We start from the raw sequence: 24,345 nt of genomic DNA, 5'->3' as shown, positions 1-24,345 counted from the left end.
TCGGCCTGGCCCCGGCCGATCACTGTGGCATTTTGTCATCCAAGTCCTCGGCCGCTGCGGCCCCGAGCTGCTCCTCGCTGTACCCAGCTCCCCCGGACTCGTGTCTTAACTCGTACGTGTGCCTGCGCCGCTCCCCGCGCCTGGATGTGCCACACTCCACTGACTCAGTATTCCAGGCCAGGCCCGGGGCCGGAGCCAGCGGCTGCAGAGGGGCCGGGCGGGGGCCGCGGAGCAGCTTCACGGAGAACCTGAGCCAAGGATGAGCCCTCCCTGCCCGGCCTGGGCCCGCCGGGAGCGCCCGGGCCCCGCTGCGCCCATCGCCTCCCCGGGCCGGATCCCCCCGCTCCCGTCGCTCGCCTGTCCCTGGAAAATGCCTTACGCGAGACCGCCCGGCGCCAGCCCTTCCCGCCAGGCCTGAAGCTGCTGTCCGGGCCCGGCTCTGCTCCCGCAGGTCGCTGTGGCGCCGGGCGCCCCGCGCGGATCCTGCCGGCTCTTGGGCCCGGAGCGACGCGCGGCAGCCGGACAAGACTCTTCCCGCGGGGGCCGCCCCCCGGCCCCTGCTCCCCGAGGCGTTCTGTGTATATGGTGTTCTTGTGTATATGGGTCAAAGATGTACAATATACGTCTTCTGTTTGTAGCAGATATGATTTTATATTTATAACGTGCATCACTTGTCCTACCCCTCCTTGCCGTGCCTGTGCCAGGCACCGGGGCCTTGGAGCGCATGGAAACAGGGGCTTGGAGCCCTCGGAGCTGCAGCCGTTCCTGCCCGAGCGTCGTCTCCCCACCTTGGACTTGTCACAGATCTGCGGTTTGGGGTCCAAGGGCTCCAAGGCCGCTGCCCCGGCCCCCCGGCCCCGCTCGTGTCCCTAGCACTGGGGCTGGAGGAGGGACAGGCCAGGCCGGGCCTCATCTCTCCTCCTCCTGCTTCCAAATCCAACCCGACTGTCCCACGGGGCTGGTTGCTTCAGCCAGGGGGTCCCGGCCATCGCCACAGGCTGCCAGGGCTCCCACTTCCCACCCTGGCCCCTGCCCTTCCCAGGGGAAGAGGCAGCGGCCGAGCCGGGACGGCAGAGCCCGTTGTCAGCAGCGTCGCGAGGAAGCGCCGGCCGGAGTTGGTTTTTCTTGGGCATTTGGACTTTTTGTTTATTTTTGTGTGTGCCTTTTGTTGTTTGCTCCGAGAGGTGGACCTGGTGCTCGGTACTTTACCATGACTAATTAAAAAAGAAATGAGAGGACAACTGCCGACCCTGCCCCGACTCGTGTCCTGGGGAAGCTCCGTGTGCGGCGGGGGAGAGGCCTCCCCGGGCAGCCGGCCCTGCAGCCCCTTTTCTGGTTTGCGCTTGCAGAAACCTTCCTCGGTTCAAAGCAGCCTCCCCGGCGAGGTGAGGAAGAGCAGCGGAGCCTTCCTCCCCCGCGCGGCGGCGGCTTCCTTGGGTTCTGGAGGAAGCTGCTTTGGGGCAGCTTCTCCTGCTCCTCCTCCCTGCACCTTCACTGCTAGGAAATGGCCCATGGAGCAAACGTGGTTCATGTGGAGCAGCTGAATCACCTGCATTTAGCACCCAGCTGCAGGTGTTAGTGGCGGCCAAGGGCTTCATTTCCACCTGCCTCTAGTTATTCCCCCCACGCAGGGCACTGCAGGGTGGGATTTTTGCCATTTTCTATCTGTTTTCTCTCTTGTCAATGGCCGCACTCCCAGGGAGCAGCCTGACAGTGGAAGCAACAGGAGCAGGCAGGAACCCTCCAGCTAAAATCCCAGCAGGATTTGAGGCCACTGTTGAGGTTTAGCGGGGATATAGGGAAAGGCACCTGCCCGGCCCTCACAGACACCACCACGGCTGCTGCTTTTTATTCCTTTTTTTTTTTTTTTTAACATTAGAACATTTATTTCTCAAAGAGAAAATATAGTCTCAGACAGTCAGGTTATAGTAGGTAAAATTAGCTTTTTTTTTTTTTTCTCTTTACAAGCATAGATTTTTTTTCTTTTTAATTACCTCTCTTATACCATCTGATATAAACAATTCTAGAAAGCAAATAAACTCACTTTCTACAATAAATAGAGCAATCTGTGCTTTACAGCAGACTGACAGTAACGCTTAGGTCCCGTAGCAACAGCAGGATAGGAGCCAATTCAAATCCAAAATGTCATTTAAAAAAAATAAAATAAAAGAACAAACAAAAAAATAAAGAACAAACAAACAAAAACCCCCAAATCCCGAGATCTTAAAACATATACACAGGTCACGAGTCCACAGCCGAGCTACCACCCGGGAAAGTGTATGTTCCGTTAAATAAATTACACCGTGTGCATATAAAAGACCCAGCAACACAACTGAGGACTTCAAGAATGGTGACAATCAGTCTAAATAATTTAGAACAATATTTTACAACTATCTACACAACGGCCTTCCCTAGCCACACACAGAGGCATCATCACTATTATTTTTTTTTTACAAAATCCTATGCCCCATGTTGATATGTTACAGGTTTTGTCCTTGAAGTGTGGTTCCATGTCCCAATGTATAACAAGTGGTATTTTAAAAAAGTAGACCAAGTAGAAATGGCAGTGATTACTCCCCACTAGTCATTATTATTATTATTATTTTGACCCCCCCCAACATTCTCTTTAGTATGAAAAAGTTAAAATAATAAAAAAATACTGAGTTAAAAAGCGAAATGATGATATTCAATCTACAATCTTGCTCTGCACCTTTGGTTCTTAAAATGGAAAAAAAGCAAAAGGACAAAATAAAAGGGCGACATGACAGAAGAGAGCAGAGGAATGAGGAGTCCTTGGCTGGTAGCAAAGCTTTTGCCATCGGGTTCCCCACACCCGGTGTCCAGCGCCAACCCCGGCCGCAGGGACCGGCTGTGGGGCCGGATTGGCTCTAAAGGGGCTGCTGGAGCCCCCCTGCAGCAGGGACGGGGGCAGCGAGTGACAGGGGGGCAGAACCGGCCATGGGCTCCGCTCAGCGCTCGCTTCCAACCAGGGCGAACAGGGAAAAGCAGCAGAAGAGGCAGGAAGGGGAGGAAGGCCGAGGGCCGGACCCCGAATGCGTGAGGACGACACAAGGATCCGCCGACCCGGCTCAGCCTCAGCGCCTGCTGCAGCGCCGCGGGCCCCACAAAGCCCGGAAAGAAACCAGGATTCCCTTTGCTTGGGCTCAGCCCTGCGCTAGACCGTGACACAAAATGTGCCTGGAACACGTCACAGAAAGCAGGAGTCCAGCGCTGACCGAGCAAATGAATTTCTAGGACATAACGCGCGCACACACACACAAAATAAAGGAAGAAAAAAAAAATACCGTGTTCCTAGTTAAAGCTCTGTGCAGGTGTGTGCGTGCGTGGAGGGGACGGTCACCAACGTGTCTGCAGCAGAGAGGCCAGGCCGGGCAGCGGCGGCGCGCGCCCGCGGGACGCTCACGGGCAGTCAAAAATGAAAAGGAAAAAATCCAAAGGCCCATGATGGTCAGGGGAAATTTGGCACAAGAAAAATCCAGGTGGAGATTCGCTAGAGGATCCTGGTTTGGTTACCGGGCTCCCAGGAATGGCCAAAATCCCCCCGAAATCCCCCCAAGGAGGCCGGGGGAGGGCACAAAAGCTGCCGTTCCCCCCGCCTGGCTCCCAGCCGCAGCGTCCGGAGCCTCCGGCGGCTCCCAGCCCCTCGGCTCCGCATTCCGGAAGGCGCCGGGCGCTGGGCTTGGTTTTTGGCACGTAGCGGGTGTCGAGGAGCACAGGGAGCTGCCGGCGCCGGCTCGGAGGGGAGACGGGAGCGCGAACGGTCCCGTCCCCTACAGATAGTTGGAGGTGATGAAGGGGTGGTCGCCCCGCACGCGGCTCAGGTGGATCATGGCGCGGTCGTAGGCCACCTGCACGGACTTGCGGATGCTGCTCTTGCGGCCTTCCAGCATCTTCAGCTTGTCCACGGTGTCGTCGGCCCCGAGCGGGAAGACCTTGTCCCGCGGCAGCCACTGCCTGCAGGGCAGAGCCGAGCACGAGCATGAGGACACGGGGAGCACGGGGAGCAGCGCGAGCGCCCCGAGCCCCGCGCCGGGCCCCAGCGCTCCCGGAGCGCAGCCACGTCCCCCGACTTGGCCTGGTTGCCATCTCCTCCTTTAGAGCCACAACAGCCTTGAGATTTACTTCTTTATAATTAACACCCCACACTGGTGCTACAAATGCAAAAATGGCGGCACCTGAGCACACCAGTTAACAGTGGAAGTTAATATCTGCAGCCAAAACACCCGCTTGCACCAGCACCAATTTTTCTCTGGCTTCGCACAAGCCCTGGAGTCCACCGAGGAACATGAGGGGAAACTCCTGTGTCCCCCCGAGCAGCAAAACCGGGAGCATCCCTGGTGGAAAGGGAGTTTTCCGCGCCAAGAAAGCTCCGCTGCCGCCTCTGCAGCTTCGCTGAAGCCAGCAGGACTTGGATCCAGCACCAGGAGGCCAATTTCCACTTCCCAGGGAAGACTTCCCACAAATTGCAACCAGGGATTTAAGAAGCAGCCACTTAAAAAAGCACTAACATCCACCAACGTCCCGGCCTCAGCACAGGTCAGGCCAAGGGAAGGGCCGCTAACACCGCCGTGCTATTTCTCTTGCCCTGAACCAGGGACGCAGGTACCTAACACTTTTCCATCCTAAAACGAATAACTTCACTCAAAAAATGCCGGTACTCGGCACTTTTGAAAAATCAGGCTGCTGGTTTAGCTCTAAATATGGAAGAAACGTAATGTTTCAAAAAGGTTACCCTGGAGATTTTGGGCAAATCTCTTCTGCAGCAGCAGAGCTGGCTGCTCAGTCTTTGAAAAGGCTCTAACTCACTGCAGATTTTAAGTAGGAAATTGGCTCTTTACATGCCTTGGTATTTTTGTGGTAATGTGAGCCCAGGTGCAGGAGGAAGGTCATTGTGCAAGTGGGGCGTTCAGCTCGGACCAGGGAAAAGCAGCCTGGCTTCCTTGGTCACACGCTGCTGCATATTTAAAGCCCCAATTTAAATGGCCATGATACTCATGCCTGCACGGTCCCATATACCGAAGGTTTTGTTAAATCTTCCTTCTCTGCCACTGCTGCGACCTCCCTCGCACTCACCAGGTTCTCTTGTTGTCAAAGAAGAGGACAAGGAAGAGCTTCTCGTCAGCCTCCGCCTGCCTCTGCTCGCCCAGCTTCAGCACGTCCACGGGGGGCACGGGGATGGGGACGCCGTTGTGCAGCAGCCCCTCCCGCGGCATCTTGGGGTCGATTATCTAGTGACAAAGGAAATTGAAGCACAAAACCCTGTGAGAACGGTGCGGAAGGTTAATTTTTCCTCTTCACGCAGTCTTTGCAACTAAGAGCACTCGGGTCGGTTCCATCTCGGGCGGCTCTTTTGGAAGAGTTTTCGTGCCCTCATGGCACTGGCAACACTTTGAGGAAGCCACAAACCTGATCTTGAAAAGGAAAGGTCACAAACATGTGGCTCTGCATGACAGCAGCCACTTCCACTGCCCTGCACGGCATCGCTCAGCTTCACGCTGCTCTTTGAGCAGAACCGGTGACAAGGGCCACCGCCGCCACGAGACACGGGGGACGCAGCCGCTGTCACCGGGGGCTCCGGCCACCTTGGGGCAGCAGCTGGGCTTGGCCAGGGGCCGGCTGGGGAATTCCAGCCCTGCGGCTCCGGGGCAGTCCCAGGCGAAGCCAGACACAAAGTTCCTAAGGGGATGGCTGCAGCCATGAGAAATTACATGGAGAGATGGCAGGAAGGCCCAGCTCGCAAGCTGCGTGGTTAGGAGCAACAGAGAGAACAGAGCAGAGCCTCACGGCCTCCTGCTCTTCCTCACACAGGTATTTCTGGGTGTATTTCACAGCTGTGTGCAATGTCTCACTTGGGAGACTATCCTCATCCCTGCCGAGCAAACAGAAGAGAGATCCCCTGCCCTGGCTCCAAGGGATCAATGGTTTAGGAATCGGCTCCAAGGCTCTGGAGCAATGAGCACAGGCAAAATCACCTGTGCAAATGGAAAAAAATATACATGCAGAGCATGTTTTGGGGGAGTTTTCCTGCCTGGCTCTGCTGCTACGTCCCCAGCACTCACCAGGGCAGGGTAGGAGGGGTAACCGCGGCACTTGGCCCACACGAGCTCCAGGGGCTCCAGCTTGGCCTGGTTCTCGAAGGACATCAGGAGGGTCCTGCCTAAGGGGTCACAAGGAGACAGGGCTTAGGAGGGGCTGAGCAGCAATGAAGAATCAGAACGAAATGAAAAGCCACTTGTTTGTAACTACACATCACGCTTGGCATCTACCCACATCGGTGATGAAATAAGCATCACGTACGCAATAAACCTAGGCTACACGTTAGTGTGCAATGGGATCTATCCTGGCCATGGTGAAAGTGTAGCCCTTCTTTATTCTTTGCCAGGACAGGCATGTTCTACATTAAGATAAAGTCACAGACTCCTAATTCATGGTCTGGCCTCAAAGCCAGTGCCCGCCTGTGGCACTAGGATGAATTCCTTAGATTGGAAATATTCATCAAATTCAGGTCTGGAGTGAACAGCTGCTACATCACAGATATCAGCCAGGTGATGTGAGTGATGCATTTGGTCCATCAGGCTCCATCAAGCCAAATCCACCCTCTGTGGAACTGATGACATTGATTTGGACCGTTGTTCACAGCGTTCCTTTTATTCCTCCTAAATACAAATATGCAGACTGCTCTCATGTCACATATGTGGGGGGCATTTAATCCCTGCAAGAAACGGCTAGCTCTTGGGGACAAAAATCTATTAGTTATCTCTTTTTTTTTCAAATATAAATTAAAAGTGTTGCAAGATGTTGATTCAAGAACAAATAACTATTCATGTCTGGCAGCTCCTGGCCCTGGACAAGGAGGAATCCTCATTAATGTGAGTTTTACAGCAGCAGTGCAAGACAATCGTGGGCCGCAGGGCGACAGGAGCTGAGTGTGGAGCTGCACAGGAGGGCACTGGCTGTGGAGTCATCTCCAGAGAGACCCCTCCAAGAACTAGGATTTACTGTGTGCGTTGCAGTATCCTTCAAAGAACTATCCCAGCTGAGAAGACAACAGGCACCTTCAGGTGACCAGCGAGAGTGAGAGGAGGAAAAACCTTTCCTTTATGCAACCTCCTCTATAACCCCCTTTATGCAACAGCCCAGCCTCGTCCTGCAGCCACGGGAGCTCCCATGGGACAGGAGCAGCGGGATGGGAGCCCCGCGGCAGCGCGAGGCCGAAGCAGGGAGCTCCCCAGGGGCTTCCTCACCCGAGGCGCCGTAATCGGAGCCGCCGTTGACGCCTTCCAAGAAGGGCACCCGGGAAAGGGCCGGCTTCCCTCGGCTTCGCTTGGGGGGCGTCGAGCCACTGCCAGAGAGAAACGGAAAAGGAGGCGTTAGGAAAACATCTTTTGCACTGAAAAACTCAGCCAATAAATGGATTCCCCAGCTCTGTTTTAAACACCAGAAAATTGCTGGACTGATGCATCCTTGACATGAAAAAAGCACTGACTACTTGAGCAGAATGTTATCAGTGTGTCTGTGCTGGTGTAAAAGTGCACTGGACATCATCCTGCTTGTTCCAGGAGCAATGAAGAGGGTTTAATGAAAACCCATTTAGAAACAGGAGGGTAAAAGCATCAAACATTTTGTGCCAAAGGGCTGACACAGCGGCGTTTGTGACTAGCACGAGCTCACGCAGCCGCACGGAGACTTCAGAAGCCAAAGGAGCAGCCCTGTAACAGGACTTTAATGTATCAGGCAAGCTCCATCAGCCCATCTTGAACACCCTTTTATTTCACTACTATAAACACTTCAGAAAACAGACCATCTTCATCTCAGGCAATGCTGGTTTTTGACTTGCTAATACCTAGCGGTATTTTTTTATTTATGCTCTCCTAATAACCAGCCCATTCAGAGGAAATTTGCTGTTAACAAAGAAAAAGTAGAGAAAAAGCAGTAAACAGATCTGTTTCCAAATAGAATAATTGCCTAAGTTATTCCTGAGACATCAGCTTGTTTTTAATTCCTTGTTTTGTGGGTGTCACATAGCTCCAAATGTAATTTTTGCTATGTGAATTGCTTGCAATTACTATAATAAGCACTTGCATGCCACTTCTCATCTTCAAAGTACTTCACAAGCATCAACTAACAAACCCCCTGCTCCCCTGCGAGTTCAGATGTGTCTCCTTTTCTCACATATGGGAAAGCTGCAGCAAACTGGACCCTCCGCAGAGCCAGGTAAGGAGGGACACGATGCAGCTCTCAATAACATGTCCCCTGTGAACAACTAATCAAAGCTCAGCTGCAAAATTATGATCATCTTCTGAGGGCTGGTATTTAGGATCACTCTGTACAGTGAACTTTTCATGTAAAAAATGCTCCTGGGATCCAACCCTGCTGCAGCACAACTTCTACAAAGCAATTAGCATTAAACTGTAGCCTCGCTCTTGAGGATGGTTGTGCATGGGGAACCTTGTGCTTTTAGTGTCCAGACAACCTGGCAGGCGGGAGGTCTTACAGGACTCAAGGGGTGTGTGAAGGGTAATACAGAACCATTTGCTGGAAAAAAGAAGCACTGCTTTGGGAGCAACAGCCTAAGTGGAAAGGATGGGACCTGAGCAGCTTTTTATCTTCGATGCTGACACACAAAATGAGTAACAGTCTGAGAGGGGTTTTTAAGGTTGGACTATAGAGACAGGCAGATTAGTTCTGGGAGTGAATTATGCTGCGTGTGCTTACCCATGGGCTTCAAACCCCGGCCCGGCGCCCGGGCCGGAGCCGCACTCGGAGTCAGAGCCGCTTTCCAAGTGCTTCCCAAAGCCGTTGGTCACTCCTGCCGTGGAGAAAACAGAGTCCGTTATTCGTCTGCACAGGCCACATGATCTCGGCTGTTTAAATCTTGCTTATAATTCCCATTGGAAAAGGGCTCTGCTCAGTTCTCCCACTGATCCTCTCTGCTCCCCAGCACAGAGGCTATGGTTGCACTTCACAACAATATTTAACCAGCTGCTCTGGTTATGGCAGCTAAGTTGCACCCCACAACCCACCCAGCAGTTTCCCGGGCAGAGAAAGGAAAAAGGCCGGGAATTCCCACCTGTCTGGCCCGCCCGCCCGGGCGACCTCTCGCCGTCGCTGTCGCTGCAGCTCCCGCTCTGCGGCCGTTTCCGCCCGCGGCGCTTGGCCTCGGCGCGGGCCGGAGGGCGCTGCCCGCTGGCGCCGCGCTCCTCGCCGTGCTCCAAGGAGCCCTCCAGGCCTCTCTGCAGCTTCACCCCGTTCTTGGCTTTTTTGAACAGGACGGAGGTCCGGCGGCCCACGCCGCTGAACGGGGCCCCGGCCGGCGCGTCCGGCAAGGCCAGCCCGTTGAGGCCGTTGTCGCTCAGCAGCCGCTGGAACGCCCGGCTCTCCCGCTGCAGCGCCGGCCTGTCCAAGAGCTTCGGCAGCCGGCCCTCGTGGACGGGCTTCAGCGTCGGAGGCTCCTGCAGGGAATCCAGCTCCGAGAGCGAGGGCACGGGGCCCGTGGGCTCCAGCGTGGGAGGATGCCGCGGCTTGGTGTCATCTGCCGAAGGAAGAGGGGATCTGCGTGAACACCTTAGGAAGAGCGATTTCCAAAACTTTTCCCGACAGCAAGGCCACAGACATGGCAAACAGCCCAACTGCCAGGAAAAGGCAGGCTGCTGAATTGTCTTTCTTTCCTCACTAGAGCTGGCTTCTGTCTCCAAAATCTGCAGCTGCTCTCTGCACGCTTCGTAACAGCAAAGGGAAAAATAACCCACAGGAAGGATCATCTCCCCAAAACTTGTCCTCTCCAGCCTCTGCTTTAGCTTCTCCTCCTCTGCTGCTCCTGCCAACCCAATCCTCTTGGAAAAGCACCTCAATTTCCTTTGGATACAGGATCAAGTTGTCATCCCCGCCATCCTGAGACACGCTAGAACTGGGACTAGAGGTGTCAGTGACACGGAACCCCACTTGATCCCACCTGGAAAAGAGCACTGTTCTTGGGAACAGGCATTAATGTCCCACTCTTCCTTAAGGGGAGGCAGCAGGAAGAGACAGCACTATGTATGGAGTCACCTGATACAGCTGGAAACAAGCTTTTGGGCTCACATTCCTCCAGCACATTTGAGCACAAAGCAGAGACGCAGCCACCAAGGCGGCCTCAACAACCCCCCAAAATCCTCCCGCCGCCTCTCACCTCTCTCCCTTTCCTCGTCGCCTTCCCTCGCCGCTGTATCCAGCCCCTCTTCCCGTGCCGCGGCCTCGCCGTTGGGGAGGCTCCTGCTCTGCTGCTGGGCCAGCTTCTGCCGCAGGGCGTTGATCTCGCGCCGGAGGAGGCGGAGGCGGCGCGTGCGGGCGCCGCTCGAGCGCATGGCGCTCACCACGTCCAGCTTCTCCAGCAGCTCCTTCAGCTGCGCCTCCAGCGAGAGGTGCGCGCGGTTCTCGGGCGCCAGGACGTTATCCACTGCACCAAAAGAGATTGCCACAGTGACTGCGGAGCTGACGGGAGGAAGCAAGGCTGCTCCGAGGAGGGAATTCCCGGCAAGCCGTGCCCATTCCCGGCAATCTTCTCAATTGTGGGAGTGAGGAACGTTTGACCTTAGAGCTTGGACATCCCTCCGTGGGGCCAAAGGCAGCTGTGATTTAACGTGCACCCTGCACGATCCAGCTCGCAGGCCGGGTTCTTAGCAGAAACCCACTTCATTGCCACATGGAGCTACTAAGGCAGCCTGCAAATTTGGGTGGCCAAAAAAACACCACATTGGCCACTCTGGCAGCTCTGCTGAAGGACCAGCACCCGCCGGAGCAGGACGGAGAGCTGAGGCCGGGCTATCAAACCCCATCACAGACTTCATCCGAGACCGAGATGGACTGTTTGGGTCCCGGCCCCTTAGCCCTACAAAATCCCTCCCGTCTCCGGTTCTCCAGCGAACTCAGTCCCTTGGCACCATGTCCTGGTGCTGCCCACCCTGAAAGGTTTGGCATTTCTGGCGCAATCCTAGAAGAGGGGTGAAGTCAAGTCAGTTTTCCCATTCAGTTCTCCCTGCTTGTTTGTCCCAGTTGTAACCAAGGAAATTTTTAAAAACTTAGATGGAAAACACAGTGTTACCCCAGCCCCTGAATAATACAGAGCTGGCTCTATAACGAACCACACAAATAAATACCATCAACTTTGAAACATATGATCTTTCCTCCGAGCAAAATAAATCCTAGATCCACCCTCCTAAATCAGCAGACACGGAACACACTGCAGGTCAATAATCCAGGTACAAGATAACCAGCATCGACTGACCCGCGCATTGTTCTTTAAAACACCAAGTTTCTCTTGCAACCACAGCACAAAGCAAACAGCAAATGCTTGATCTTGTGATAAAAGCACTAGAATAGAGACATAGGAGAACAAGATTCAGTATCCAGTTCTACCGGTAATTCCCTCTAACTGGAGCTTCATCTTTCCTTGCCTCCATTTCTCACCATACAGCAGGGACTTCCCTGACTCCAAAGAGCATGATGAGAATACACTATTTAGGAGGGATCCCTGGTCCCCTTTTCACACATCAACACCCACTAACTGGAGCAGCTTTTCAGCAGCTTTCACTTGCACCTAGACACCAATGTGAAGGCTGCATTTTCCAGGAGAGCAGAGCAGCCTCCCGCTCCCTGGGCGCCAGGCAGAGCGGTCACGGGCTCCTCTGAGAGGTGGAGATAGGAGCTGGGATCTGAAAGCTGCATCTAGCTCTGAGCACTGGGCTCACCTGAGATCCTGCTCTTTGAGGCTATCAAGGAGTTAAATATATGACTTGGTAAGTAGAAGGATAGGAAAAAATCTCATGTATTGAATGATGGCTGCGATTTTCAGGCAAGCCAAAACTAAGAACACGGTTACAACCTGCCATTTCCTCTGCTGAAAATGAAGGTTAATAAGCACTCACCATCCTCCCAAGAAAAGCGGTAAAAGTCCTCAGTTTTGGGTGACTCGGGCAGGTGAATCCCCACATCAGTGTCAAAGCCGATGTTTTCAGCCTGCCGCCGTGCATGACGCAAAATCGCTCCTCCGAGGTCTCGGAGCCGGACAGCTGCTCGGTGGAAAATGGTGTCTTTAGCATTATACCTCATGCAGTTGGTAACTATAAGGTTAAAGTCTTCCTCAAACTCATCCAACGTTCGGTACAGGTGGGACTCCAGCTTCCGCCTCATGGTGGAAAAATCCATTGGGTTGGAAATGAATTCCAGGTAATCTGGAACCTAAACATATAAAACCTGTACAATTACAAAAACCATTTACTAGCCAACTAGAGCGCATCCATCATAAGCACTCTTAACGCCCTGTCCACCTGCACGGGGCACTGCCAGCAGTTGTTTTCTGTGTCACCCAGTCAAACCAGACACATCCTGCCTTGGCAAAATATTACTTGTCTGAGACGTGTTGAAGCTTCCAGAAAACAACACCGTTTGGGCCTGGAAGGATACCCACACCGGGAGTCCTCTTTGAGATACTCTTTAGTCCACCAGCAGCTTGGGACAAGGTGGTTTGTGCTTCCACGGGTAGGACAGGCTATGAGCTTCTGCCCAGCCACACCTCATCTCCAGCCCATTAGACACCTGTAGCAAAGGGACTTGCCTCATTCAGGTTAACGGGCTCGGCAAAGATCTGAGCAGCATCCTTCTCCTGCAGCAGGTCCAGCGTCGTGCGCAGCAGGACGTTGAACGGGGTCAGGTGGAGCTCCATGGCAGCCTGCTGAACCTTCACCTGGCAGCAGGGAAACCCAGAGGAACAGTTATGGAGAACAACACGTGCAAGTGGTGTCACCTCCCAGTTGCTCCTGAATCATCACTCCAGCTCTGTCCACTAGTGGAAAACTTATGTTATGGAATAGTGTACAGATATATATTTTTCCTTCGACACCTTAATTTCTTTGATCTTACTATCCTTCACTGTGTCATTAAATCAATCCCTTCAATAGCAAGCAGGACTGAACTACTGCTGTAAAACCAGGGCTAGCTGATTTTAGCTGTCAATTAGTGCTGGCGTAAAAAGAACCACAGAAAGAGCTGGAGGCCCTTTCTGGCAACCAAAAAGCAGCATCTAGATGGGCCAGGGCTCTGCTTCCCCTCTGCCAGCGACTTGTAGACAGTCCTGGGGGCACAGCAAGGGTTCAGGCCGTGCCTGGGGACCTGCATGCAGGCTTGCTGTGCACGGGGTAAGCGAGGCTTTCCCAAAGCTCACCCTGAAGACACGTGTGCAGCATGGGACAGATGTGGCTGCTCTGTCCATCCTGACATGGGCTAGGAAGGGCCCTCAGAGGACAAAGCTGCTAAGCATGATGTAACTCCTGCAACTCTGAAAAATGGAATACGGATCAAAGAAGAAACCAGAAAAACTGAGTAAGTGATCTCTGTCTTAAAGATGTTTCTTCTCAAGATAAGGTACTAGGAAGGCAAATCACAGGACCTCTTAGCTTTAGAAATGGCAAGCAGACCTATGATCTAGAGCTCTCTGGGGTGGTGGCCACAAAACTGCAATAAACCTTAAAAGGAGAACTAGTTTCTTCTCTGCAAAACACCTGGTCCAGGCCAGAAATAGAAGGGATATTGCAGGTCAGGATGAGCATTCTGTTAGTTACACAAGCGCATTTCTCAGCCCAACGCTGGCGCTGCGGGCAGGTTGCGCAGTGCGAGCCACGGCAGGTTGCCCTGGCCAAGCTGCTCAGGGATAGACGCGCGGAGGTTGCATGAGCGAAGCTGCTCTGCGTGGCCAGAAGTCTAGGAAAAGTCTAGGACAAGAGCAGGAGGGTTAAGGAGAATCGCTGTGCTCCTCCCCTGCCTCCTGCAGAACAGGGTGTTTGCCTGGAACTGAAGCCAAGGGCAGCAGCTTGTTAACCAGAGCTACCTACCTGCTCCCGCTTGAGCTTCTCCCTCTTCCGGATGAGCTCGATGAGCAGCCGTGCCCGCTCCAGGTCATGCCGCAGCTTCTGCCAGTACTTCAGCTCTTCCTTCACTGCACTGGTCTTCTCATCTTGCTCCTTCTGCAACACAGAACAGTGGGGTTAGAAGAAAAACATCCCTGGCCCTCTGTGTCTTCTTCTGAGGCGTTTCCCCCACAAATTGCTGTCAGTTTTCTTCTATACTTCTGTTTAGGCCATGTTCCCTCCCTCCTACAAAACTGGTTGAACTTCAGCTGTAAAATAACAGTTTCAGCCTTTCTGGATGGTATCTGTGATGTCAGGCCTGAACCACTCTGCAGCTGTGCCCTGGGAACACGCTCTGGGGGTGCTCACCCACGCTCACTGCTTTCATATCAGCGCTCATTACAGAGGCTGAAATTCTCTTCTGAGTAACTGTGCGTAGATGAGATAGTCCAAGGACTTTACAATATAATCCAAGGACTTTACAATATAAAGGCAAACAAAAGTATGTGATAAAAGCTATCTTCTCTGTAATGAATAGGAAATTGAGCCACAAAGATTTGTCGAAACAAAGGCAGAGCCAATGCTGGGAGATGAGCTCACACTTTCCAAGCCACAGTTCAGTGGCTTCACAACGTTAAACATCCTTCCTCTCCCAAGGCTGCAGCTTTTCAAATGGTTCTGAGGTTATACCTGGAGAGCACACACTTCCTCATGATTGCCAACAGAGGACAGCTGCTACCCAGTCTTGGTGGCTTCTAGGATTTCGTTTTTATGAACTTTTTGATGGTAAGTTGCCAACTTAACATACCAAGGAAATTCTCTATTTCCCCATGCTCCAGACCAAGGAGCAGGAAATATTTTTTGTTAATCATCCAGAGAAGTCTTCAAGCAAACCTCAAAGCCCACAAATTCCTCTGACAACAAAAATACATGTGAACAACATGCCCAGCACCTATTAAGATGTTAAGTTACAGGGCAGAGAGAACTACGGCCAAGAGCAGCACTGCTCAGCACCACCAAGCGACTCCGGATGCCAGCTCAGAAGAGGAAGTAAAGTCTGGAGCTGGAGCTTGGATATAAACACCCCTATGAATGTGCTGGGAGGGTCAGAAATCCAAGCTGCAGGAAGAATGAGCTAAACTGCAATTTGGCCAGAGCTCTGCAGCTAACACCCACTTTCTTGAGGAGGGGATCTTCAATCACTAGTGAGGAATGTGGTTTTGTGATTCACTAGGGAGATGGGTCCAACAAGGGACCATCACACCCTTGCAAAGCCCCGGGTGTCCTGACGCAGGTAGGCAACTCCCACGCGCTGGCTCATCCGCACGCTGCTGCGGCGCGGTGGACACCACGTCGGCGCGCGGGCTCTCGGGAAGGCCAAACCGAGAGGGGGCCAAAACAAGGCTCATGCACCAAGCGCAACCCCCCGGGCCCCTCGCCCTCCCGCAGCGCTACCTGCTCCGCGCTCCGCTGCGACTGCAGGTGCGAGTGCAGGCGGCGGATGAGGGGCACCCCGTTCCGCGCCTGCCGCTTCAGCAGCCAGTAGTTGTGCAGCCTCTGCATGAACTGGTTCTTCCTCTGCAGAGAGAGGCCGCTGCAGATTTTGTTCAACCTGGAGGAAACAAGGAGGTGCTGTGGAGCAACGGGCAAGTTTTTGGGGGGATCTTGGGGATACCGCCAGGCTTCCACGCTGTGATGATGCACACGCTGACCTACGTGTGGAACCAGCGTCAGCCTGGGGCAACATGGGGACTTCTTCACATGTGTCTACCTTACACAATGTCACTATTCCAGCAGCAGCTCGGTAGAGGTAGTTCCCCAAACCAGCCACAGCATGATCAATATCTCCCATCCACCTTCAAGAGCCAAATTAATTGCCAAGAAATTTATTTGGGGTCATTTAAGACTGACATTACTAAGCTAGAGTCTGGCAAACCAACTTGACCGGGCGCCAGGAACAACGTAGCCTCGACTTCAGCCCTTTCATTAGATTACACGCGGCGCCCGGTCAGCGCCTTGCCAAGGCTCAGCTGCCAACGCGCTGGAGACACACGAGGTACCTAAAGGCACCGCCTGAAAGCTCAGCCCAGCAGAGCCCGATTTTACGTTACACTGCAGCTTGGGAATCCTCCTAGGCAAAGCAGGGAAACCCCAGAGCCAGGAGGAATGGAATGGGCAGGAATGGATCTGGTAGGACACGCTGTGAACGTGGCTATTGCAAAGTTATGAGTGAACACAGTGTTTCCAAGTGCACCGTTCAACACTGAGAGGGATTGAGCCCTCAAAAGCACCTTGCAGCAACAGCACTCACCTGTAAGATGGGATCTGTGTGACTGTCACCATGGGCACAGAACGCCCATTAGTCACATCACCAGGCTCCTTTTTGATCTTCTGCTTCAATTTCACTTTATTCTTTTTCAGGGATGCTTTGGGAGGGCCAGAATTGGCTTCCCCCTCTCTGTCCTCCTTCACAGTGTCCTCCTCCCCGTCGCTGGCAGCAGCCAGAGACCCTTTCCTCACCGTGCCGGGTGGGCAGTGACTCCCGCAGAAGGCAGTTTTGCGCACCGTGAACGTCGTGCCGTTGACGCTGGTCTCCCTCATGGGTTCAATCTTCATGAAGAGACCGGCCCGCTGGGCACAGGTGACGTGGAAGGCAGTGTAACAGTTCACCTTGTGGCACTGGATGGCAGCTCCCATGCCCTTCTGCTTGCAGATGTAGCACGTGAGCTTCCAGCGAGCAGGGGGGATGTTGTTGATGCCTTCGATGGGCTCCAGGAACACAGTGTTCGCAAAGCAGACCTCCGGGATCCAGATGGCACAAACCACGTGAGCCCAGCGACCGTCGCTGGTCTGCTTGAAGGCTCCACCTTTGTTGGGACAAAGGACACAATCCACGGGGCGAGAAGGGGACTGCAGGCAGCAGCGGCAAAGCCACTGCCCTTCTGGGATGTAGGGCACTCCGTAACACTCCTGGTGCACGGCCAAATTGCAGATATCGCAGAAGAGGATGACGTTGCTGTTGTGACACTCGTCGTCCATGCAGACGCAGCAGAAGGCGTCCTCGTCGATCGGCGACTGCTGCGCCCCGTTGCTGCGGCTCTCGAGGTACGACTCCTTTTCCAGCCGGTCCAGCAGCAGCTCAAAAGTGTCAGCAGAAACTGTGCCGTAGCCATCGTCCCTTCTCTTCTCATTGACCATTTCTAGCCAAGCCAGATCCTCCTCATCCATGTCATACTCCACCTCCACATCGAGGTCCTCGGGGGGCTTCTCGATGTATCGGTAGTAGGCAGCAGGGAGAGGGGGGGCTGCCGGCTGCCCAGGGGACTCCACGACGCGGAAGTTGGGCTGGGGCAAGTGTAGAGATGTCCCTGGAGCATGTTTGGAGCAGGACTCCTTCTTCTTGCCTTTGGAAGGGGTCTTCTTGGATTTGGAAGGGAAAAGGGGCTGCTCACTGTTTTCCTTGTTGCTGTTACACTCGGTGATGTCCTGGGCGGTCAGCTCGTCCTCGGTGATGATCTTCAAGGGATCGTAGATGCTGATGCGGTGGAGCCGCCCGTCAATGTCCACCTCCACGATGCGCTGGGCCTGGGCGTACGTGAGCGTCTCCCGCGCCGGGGAGCACGCGAGGCCGTAGGGCGAGGGCGAGCGCCGCCCCTCCGCGCTCGGCCGCGGCCTCCTCCGCGGCTTCCTCATCGCGGCCGCCCGCGGCCCCTGCAGCGGCACAAGGCAGAGGCAGCGTGAGCGCGAGGCGGGCGCGGGGCAAACGGCCCCGCAAACGGCCCCCGGCGCCGCCGCTCCTGCCAAAACCTCCCCCGAGCTCACGCCTGCGAAGCTGCTTCACCTTCCTAGACGCAAGCAGCTCCACCGTGACTTTGTCCCAGCAAAGCTTCACCCCCAGAAAAAATCCAGTAACACTAATTCCACCTGCCTGCACCCCTCGCATACGAAGATCACGCAGGTGGAAGGATTTTCCCCTGGATTTTTTGGCTGTGACTACTCCTTTCATCACCTGTAATGCTCACAATGCACTGGATGTTTTCCAGATCTACAGGAAAGCACTGTTCCTGCCCTATGGCAAGCAATTCCCGATTTTTTTTTTTTTGTGGTGGGTGGGGGAAGCTGATCTCCATGCAAAAAAACTACCTTAGCCTTGCTCAACACCGCTTCACGCATCGGGGTTGTCGCTGCCTCCTCCTCCTTTCCCATGCCACAGATGCAAGAAATTCCCAAAGCAGCGGAGCTGCAGCTGCAAGAAAACCTGTTCTCCAGCTTCGCTTTCTTATGGATGTAGCTGGGAATGAGCAGCATGGATTCAGGATGGACTTACTGGCTCTGGCTCGGCACCAGCCCCGCTGGAGCTGCGCCCGCGGGAACGCCGTGTCCGGGCACCCGCGCTGGGTCTGCGCCTGGAAAGCGGCTGGGAACGGAATGACTGTATTTACCCGGAGCGCCAACCCCGTGTCCCAGCCGGCTCTGCCCTCGCAGGAGGCTCAAGGGCAGCCCAGATAACTGCGGCTTGGCCGCCTATCGTTAAGGAGGTGCCGATGGACAGGGAGCGAAGCCGGAGCCGGAGACAGGAGCTGGAGGGAGGAACGAAACGCGGCGGCGGCCCAGGATGAGGGAGGGAAGGGCACAGAGGGAAGCGGGGAGGACGCCCGAGGAGCAGGGAAAGAGGGAAGCGCCAGGGACGGGAATAGGAGTGACGGGAAAAGAGGTGCTGGGGAAGAAACAGCCCGAGGAAAAAACCCAGGGCGAAAAGGCAAAGCGAGTGCAAAATCTCCCCCGGAAGATAAGCGAGGCCAGGGCTTATCTGCTGCGACGCAGAGGGTGCAGGAAGGGCCTCCCCCGGCTCCGGGCGCTCGGCACCTTCAGCCCTGCAGAAAGGGGCCCCTGTGCCCAGGGGTTTGGCCATTCTGTTAGTCCTGCACAGAATCAAAATATGGGGAAAGTTCCCCAGCTCCCCTCTGTGCCACATGCTCTAGGTGTCCCTGCGTGTGCAGGGGGGTTGGACTAGATGACTCTAGAGGTCCCTTCCAACCCTAAGCATTCTATGATTCTATGATATGATTCTATGTAAGTCCCAGGATTCCATAAGCAGTCCTGTATCTACGGAGCCTGTGGGCATGATGCAATTTCAGGTGCAAAACACAGGGCAACAACTTCCAGCTGCAAATAAAGAGATTGGGATTTTTCCTTGTCCCTGTCTTAGGATGTGAATGAGCCACTTGTGTATGAGGTTGCAGAGCATCCAGCTGCGCTTGTGCCACCAAGTCACAGGAAAAAGGAGTGTTAAAAGGAGGGTATAAAGGCAGTTCGATCAGCAAACAGAACTGCAACAAAATCACGATGAGAAACAACTTAAAGTTCAGGCTGATATAAGCAAAGAAAATAAGTGCAAAAAGACCCTGGAGGATAAGATAATTCATGTGAGCCAACCCCAAGCATCATTAATACCACAGTCTGGAAAAGCAGGGCGCTGAGAGCGCTGAGAAACAGGCAAACTTGGGAGCGCCAGCACTCCAGAGCCCCCTTCCTCCCCTCGGGACGATGCGGGAAGAGCTCTAGGCCCTCGAGCGGCAGCTTTTCCACCCGTGCCTGGGAGCTCCAAGGGCGACCAAGGAAAACAAGCCTGGCCTCGAGGGGATCAAAATAATTAAAAAGGGGCTGGTGGCTCCACCAAAGAAACTGCCATTATCCGGATCCAGGGACTACTGAAAAGCCCCTGCTGCCCAAGCAGCCCGGAGGCGCCAAGCACCAGCGGGGGGAGAAGCCGTCTAGGGCAGAAGCCCCCACTGGAGCCAGGAGGATGCGACGCTCCACGGGGCAGCACCGGGCTGCCCTGTAAACACGGGATGCGGGGGACATGACATGACGCGAGCTGTGCCGGTCCTCAGTCACAACGCTCTGAGGGAAGCGTTACATGTCACAAGCTACGCCTGTCCTCAGCAGCAGAAGCGTGACATGCAACGAGCCGTGCCTGCCCTCAGCAGCGCTGACGGAGGCACTGAGGGAGCTGGGAGCTCCTCTCAGGGGAGCAGCACTCTGTAACCCTGCTTGGACCCCCCGCCAGACACTCCGAACCGGCCTGATCTGGGTCAGGACACAGCGGGATCCCGGCCAAAAATAAACGCCCGCCTGGGGGCGGCGGAGGCGCCGCGGGGCCGTGCGATGAGCTGCGCCCGCCCTCAGCCCCCTCTGGAGCGAAAAAGGTCCCCAAGCCGAGCGTGGGCGGAGCAGCGGAGCGCGACAAAGCGCGCAGCCAGCGCTCCGCCGCCATTGGCTGTTCTCCCCGTCCATCCCGGCTGCAGCACCAATCGCAAAGCGAGGCTCCCGCCCGGGGCATAAAGAGGAGGGCGCCCACAGCCCCAGCTGGGCCAATCGCGCGGGAGAAGGTGGGCGGGGCGCCCAGGAAGGCCGTGAGGAGGGGGAGAGAAAGATGGCGGCAAGGGGGGGGCCCGCTTGACACGGCGCTGCCCGGTCCCTTTCCGCGGCCGCCCGCCCTCTCCGGCCCCTCCAGGGCGAAGGGCCGCGGGCCGCTCCCGCAGCGCCGGCGCGGGGAGCGCGGGGAGGGGACCGCAGCAGGCACCGCACCCCAGCCGTCCCCGGCTCCCTCCCTCCCGCCCGGTCACCTTCGCGCGACCCCGGCGCGAGGGGGGAGAGACCCCCTGAGGGAAGCGCGGCCCGCTCAGCGCTTTACCTGGCCGCCGCAGCGCCGAGCTCCGCCGTTGCCGCCGCCTCCTTTGGGTTTTTTTTTTTCTTTTTTTTTTCTTTTTTTTTGAGGGGGGGGGGAGTTTTTTTTTTTTTTTCTCCCAAATCCCGCTCCGTCTTCCCGCCCCCCTCCCCTCCCCCTCGGGGCGGACGGGCTCACCCAGCCGGCGGCGGGAGGGGAGGGCACAAGATGTCGGCTCCGTCCGCGCCGGCTCCCGCCGCCGCCGCCGCCTCCTCAGCGCCGCCTCCTCATGGCGCTGCCGCCGCTCCGGCCCCGGTGCCGCTCCGCGCCCCCCCCCCCCACCCCCCCTTCCCCTCCCGGGGCCCCGCTCGCTCCCGCCGCTGTGTGGAGAAGGGGGGGCAGGGGACACACGCACAAGATGGAGGCGGCGGCGGCCGCGCAGCCCGGCCGGGCGGAGGCGGCGGCCGGCGGGGGAGGGGGCTGCCGCGTTGCCCCCCGCAGGGACCGCCCGCCCCTTCCCGCTCCCTTCCGACACGGGCGGGAGGCTCCGGGGGTATCGTCCGACCCGGGGGCCCGGGCATGGCCGGGGGGGGGGGGGGCGCCCCTGTCCCTCTCAGTGTCCCCCGGTGTCACTAGGGAGCCCCCCTCTCTTTGAGGCGTTGCGGCCCCCAAAAACGTGCAGGACCCCCCGGCTCCTCTGCACCCCCCAAGGCTCATCCCCTGCACCCTACCCCCAAACCAAGGCCATGCGGCCAGCCCTGGGGGATCCGTGTTTATTTGTCCCATTTGGGGTCCAAGCGGCCCCCAAGCGCATGGGGGTGTCGCGGGTGGAGGGTTTGCAGCAGGGTGAAGGAGCTGGGAGCTGCACGGGCGCCTACGCGTATTTTTTATAGAGCCTGTGCCTGTGTGCGCTCGCCTCCCACTCGCGATCCTGCGGCGGGTTGCATAATCCTTGCCTGAATTTATAGAACTCACTGAATTGTTTTCAAAGGCAAAAATGAAAAAAATACACTGTTGTTTTCCCCATTTACAGGCCAGCTATGGATTTTTGTTTTTTTATCATAGGCTGGGAGCAGCTGAGTGATGTGGGACAAGTCGGTTTTGCAAAGTGCTGAAGTTGGACGGGAGCTTGTTGAAGCCCTGACACCCCGGGAAAGCGTCTTAATGGTGAATGTTGGGATGTGACAGATTTAACATGTCAACCTTTAACTAATCCTTTTGGTTTGCACTTTTTAAAGGAGCTAGCGCTAATACATCAGAAGTAGAAAATGTATATTAATCATATTTTTGTCCTGCATGAAAAACAATCTTATCGGCTACAGAGGAATAAAAGTCCCTGTACTCTCATTGATTTCTCTAGGATCCCAACCACTTCCAGCAAAAATCCCACAAGAGCAGTATCACAGTCCTAGCAGGACTGTATAAACTAGGTGTTTGAACAGCAGAGCTCATGGTGGCAGGACAGTTAAACAGTAAAATCATTTCAAGAGCTGTGATGAGTAATTTCACTCTGTAACTCATTTATCTGAGAACCTGATTTCAACAAAGGGCTTTCCTGTGTTGTTTTTTTCCTCTCCAGTATTTTTGGTGTCTGCCCCCTTTTTTTAAAAAAAAATATTACTATAACTTGTACAAACTCTTTCATTTTGACCTCAGTTTTGAAGCTCTTTGTACTCTTAGCTTTGCACTGAAATGGGCTTATTATAATCACATTAGGTCCCAGTCTTGTAAAGATGCATGCATGCTTAGCGTCAAGCATGTGAATAGCCCAATTAAGCTCAGCAGGATGACTTGTGCAGAGTGAAGTATGTACAGACATCTCAGTATCAAGGGCCGTACGTTACAACACCAGAACAAGTTATCCATCATTTATTCTTTAATAGAGTTGTGGAACTGATGTGTTATTGGAAAACAAAACATTAAAACATTCCGAACTTAACTCCCAGAGGCACAACTTAATTCAATTTCTTCTCTCTTTAACGGGTGCAAGCTCAAAACCAGGAATGTAACTTCAACTGAAAGCAGCAGGCAAGACATTTCAGAGTGGTGCATCTTCAATCATAATTTTCTTCATCTTTATTCAAGTATATGTTTCCACTTGAAAGGGGAGAAAATCATAATTTGGAATTCCAAGCTGACCTTTACTTGTGTGTTAATTAAGTAGAACTCACAATGGATATGGAGGTGTTTATCTTGCAATAGGAATATATTTGGCTGTTTGGTCTGTAGCCGCTTGCTCCAGAATTGTTAGAAAACACCACTGCTAAAATTGACCTGAGCACATTAAAGGTTAAATGCCTGATATCTAAAAGTGATTAATCTGAGCCACAGTCAATTTCAGTCAGATTTGCAAGTTGCCCTTTCTAAAGTCCTACTTTTGGGTGCAGTATCTATAGCCCTGCCCAGTCCCCCTGACTTCCTCGGGGATGACACACGCAGCAGTGTCACAAAGTGACAGTGTGCTCAGCACATCCTTTTTAAATCTCAGCATGTGTCTCATTGTCTTGAAAAGCTTTTTAAAAACAAAGCGTTCTGAAGAAAGATCTGAAATCACATTTGATAGCAGAATGACTTTTATTTTCCCAATTACACGTAGCTAAGAGAAGTTTAATCATCTTCATTCAACTAAAAATGAATGGGGCTTAAAGATATATACTAACCTTTCATTATTATCTAATAGAGCAAATCCAACAGAAAAGGATTTATCAGTCATCCAAAATGTTGACTGAATCAATTCTCAAGCAGCATTAGCTGAACATTGCATTATTAAGCTGCATAAACCCATGTGCTCAGAAAATTGCCTTGTAGAGAGAATTGAGGAAAAATATCCCAACTACCACATTCATTTGGAAATGGAGTGTAGTGATGCCGACAGCCCTGAACATAACTGCAATTATTGCAGGGAGTATTTGTCCATTTGGAGGAAGGAATGAATTAATACTGGCCGTTTTTCTCTTTACTGAATCTTTCATCTCCTTTCTCTTAGTAGGAAAATGGGAGCCATAATCACTTTACCAGCTGACCCATGATCCTGGGGAACCTGCGGAGGATTAGGAGCCCTTTCCCAATAGCTTAGGTAGGATTGAAACATGGAAAAGTGAAAAGATGTGCACATGCACAAAGAATTAGTATTTATATAATTTTTTATCATACATCCTTAATACAAACACAGCAGACATGCTTCTTGTTTGTGACAATTCATGGGAATTGGCATAGTCACTTAGTGCCTGAGTGATTTTTATCACCTAATTCTGTCCTTAAGTGTGTGTGAACTGCACAAGGGGGAAGAGCCATCACAAGGAATGTGCAGCACTTACTGTGTCAGCAGGGTCACCTAATGGAGCACCTGCCCCTGGGCACAACAGCCCTCCTGCCTTTGACTAATAGTATCTGTCAAGGTCACACACACCCCCTGTTTCTTGTGCTGATTCTGAAGTATTTTAAGCCTTGGCCTGAGTCACCGATTCTGTCAAGTAGGCATTTTTTTCAAGTACCTTTCATAGAATGTGAATCTGAACTTCTTCTTTCACTGCAATTAGTTCCTTCTTCTTGAGGAAAAGTGTTTTTAAGTACTCTAGAGACACCACTACAGTCTTTACAAAGGGACACTGTCTCTCCACTATCGATCCACTCCCTTTCCTACCATCTGGCATTTGAGTTCCTGTTTGGCAGCCTGCATCAAACGCAGACACATGTGCAGGCACCCGCAGTCCTCACGCTCCGCACGCTCGTCAAGAGCCAGGAAAACGCAGCGGGCAGTGAGTCTCCAGCGCC

At 53.9% G+C, this 24,345-nt stretch overlaps 1 protein-coding gene across 1 annotated transcript; it reads right to left on the bottom strand.

Annotated features, from left to right (window-relative positions):
* Positions 1–3,755: 3,755 nt before the first annotated feature.
* On the bottom strand, positions 3,756–18,238 carry BRPF3 (bromodomain and PHD finger containing 3). The gene is made up of 13 exons (XM_088539769.1): positions 18,045–18,238; positions 16,213–17,612; positions 15,357–15,513; positions 13,887–14,018; positions 12,614–12,742; positions 11,925–12,237; positions 10,190–10,456; positions 9,092–9,553; positions 8,737–8,830; positions 7,266–7,363; positions 6,081–6,178; positions 5,095–5,249; positions 3,756–3,975 (listed from the first exon to the last, which is right to left on the bottom strand). Exons 1-13 carry the CDS (start codon positions 18,207–18,209, stop codon positions 3,792–3,794), a joined length of 3,654 nt encoding a protein of 1,217 aa, XP_088395895.1. The 5' UTR covers positions 18,210–18,238; the 3' UTR covers positions 3,756–3,791.
* Positions 18,239–24,345: the final 6,107 nt, after the last annotated feature.

Source organism: Tinamus guttatus, unplaced genomic scaffold, assembly GCF_059628265.1.
Source record: "Tinamus guttatus ecotype Peru unplaced genomic scaffold, ASM5962826v1 Tinamus_guttatus_pri_ptg000049l, whole genome shotgun sequence".
In the NCBI taxonomy this organism is placed as follows: domain Eukaryota; kingdom Metazoa; phylum Chordata; class Aves; order Tinamiformes; family Tinamidae; genus Tinamus; species Tinamus guttatus.
The sequence above is the reverse complement of the archived record's forward strand: the minus strand, read 5'-3'. Positions and strand labels throughout refer to the sequence as shown.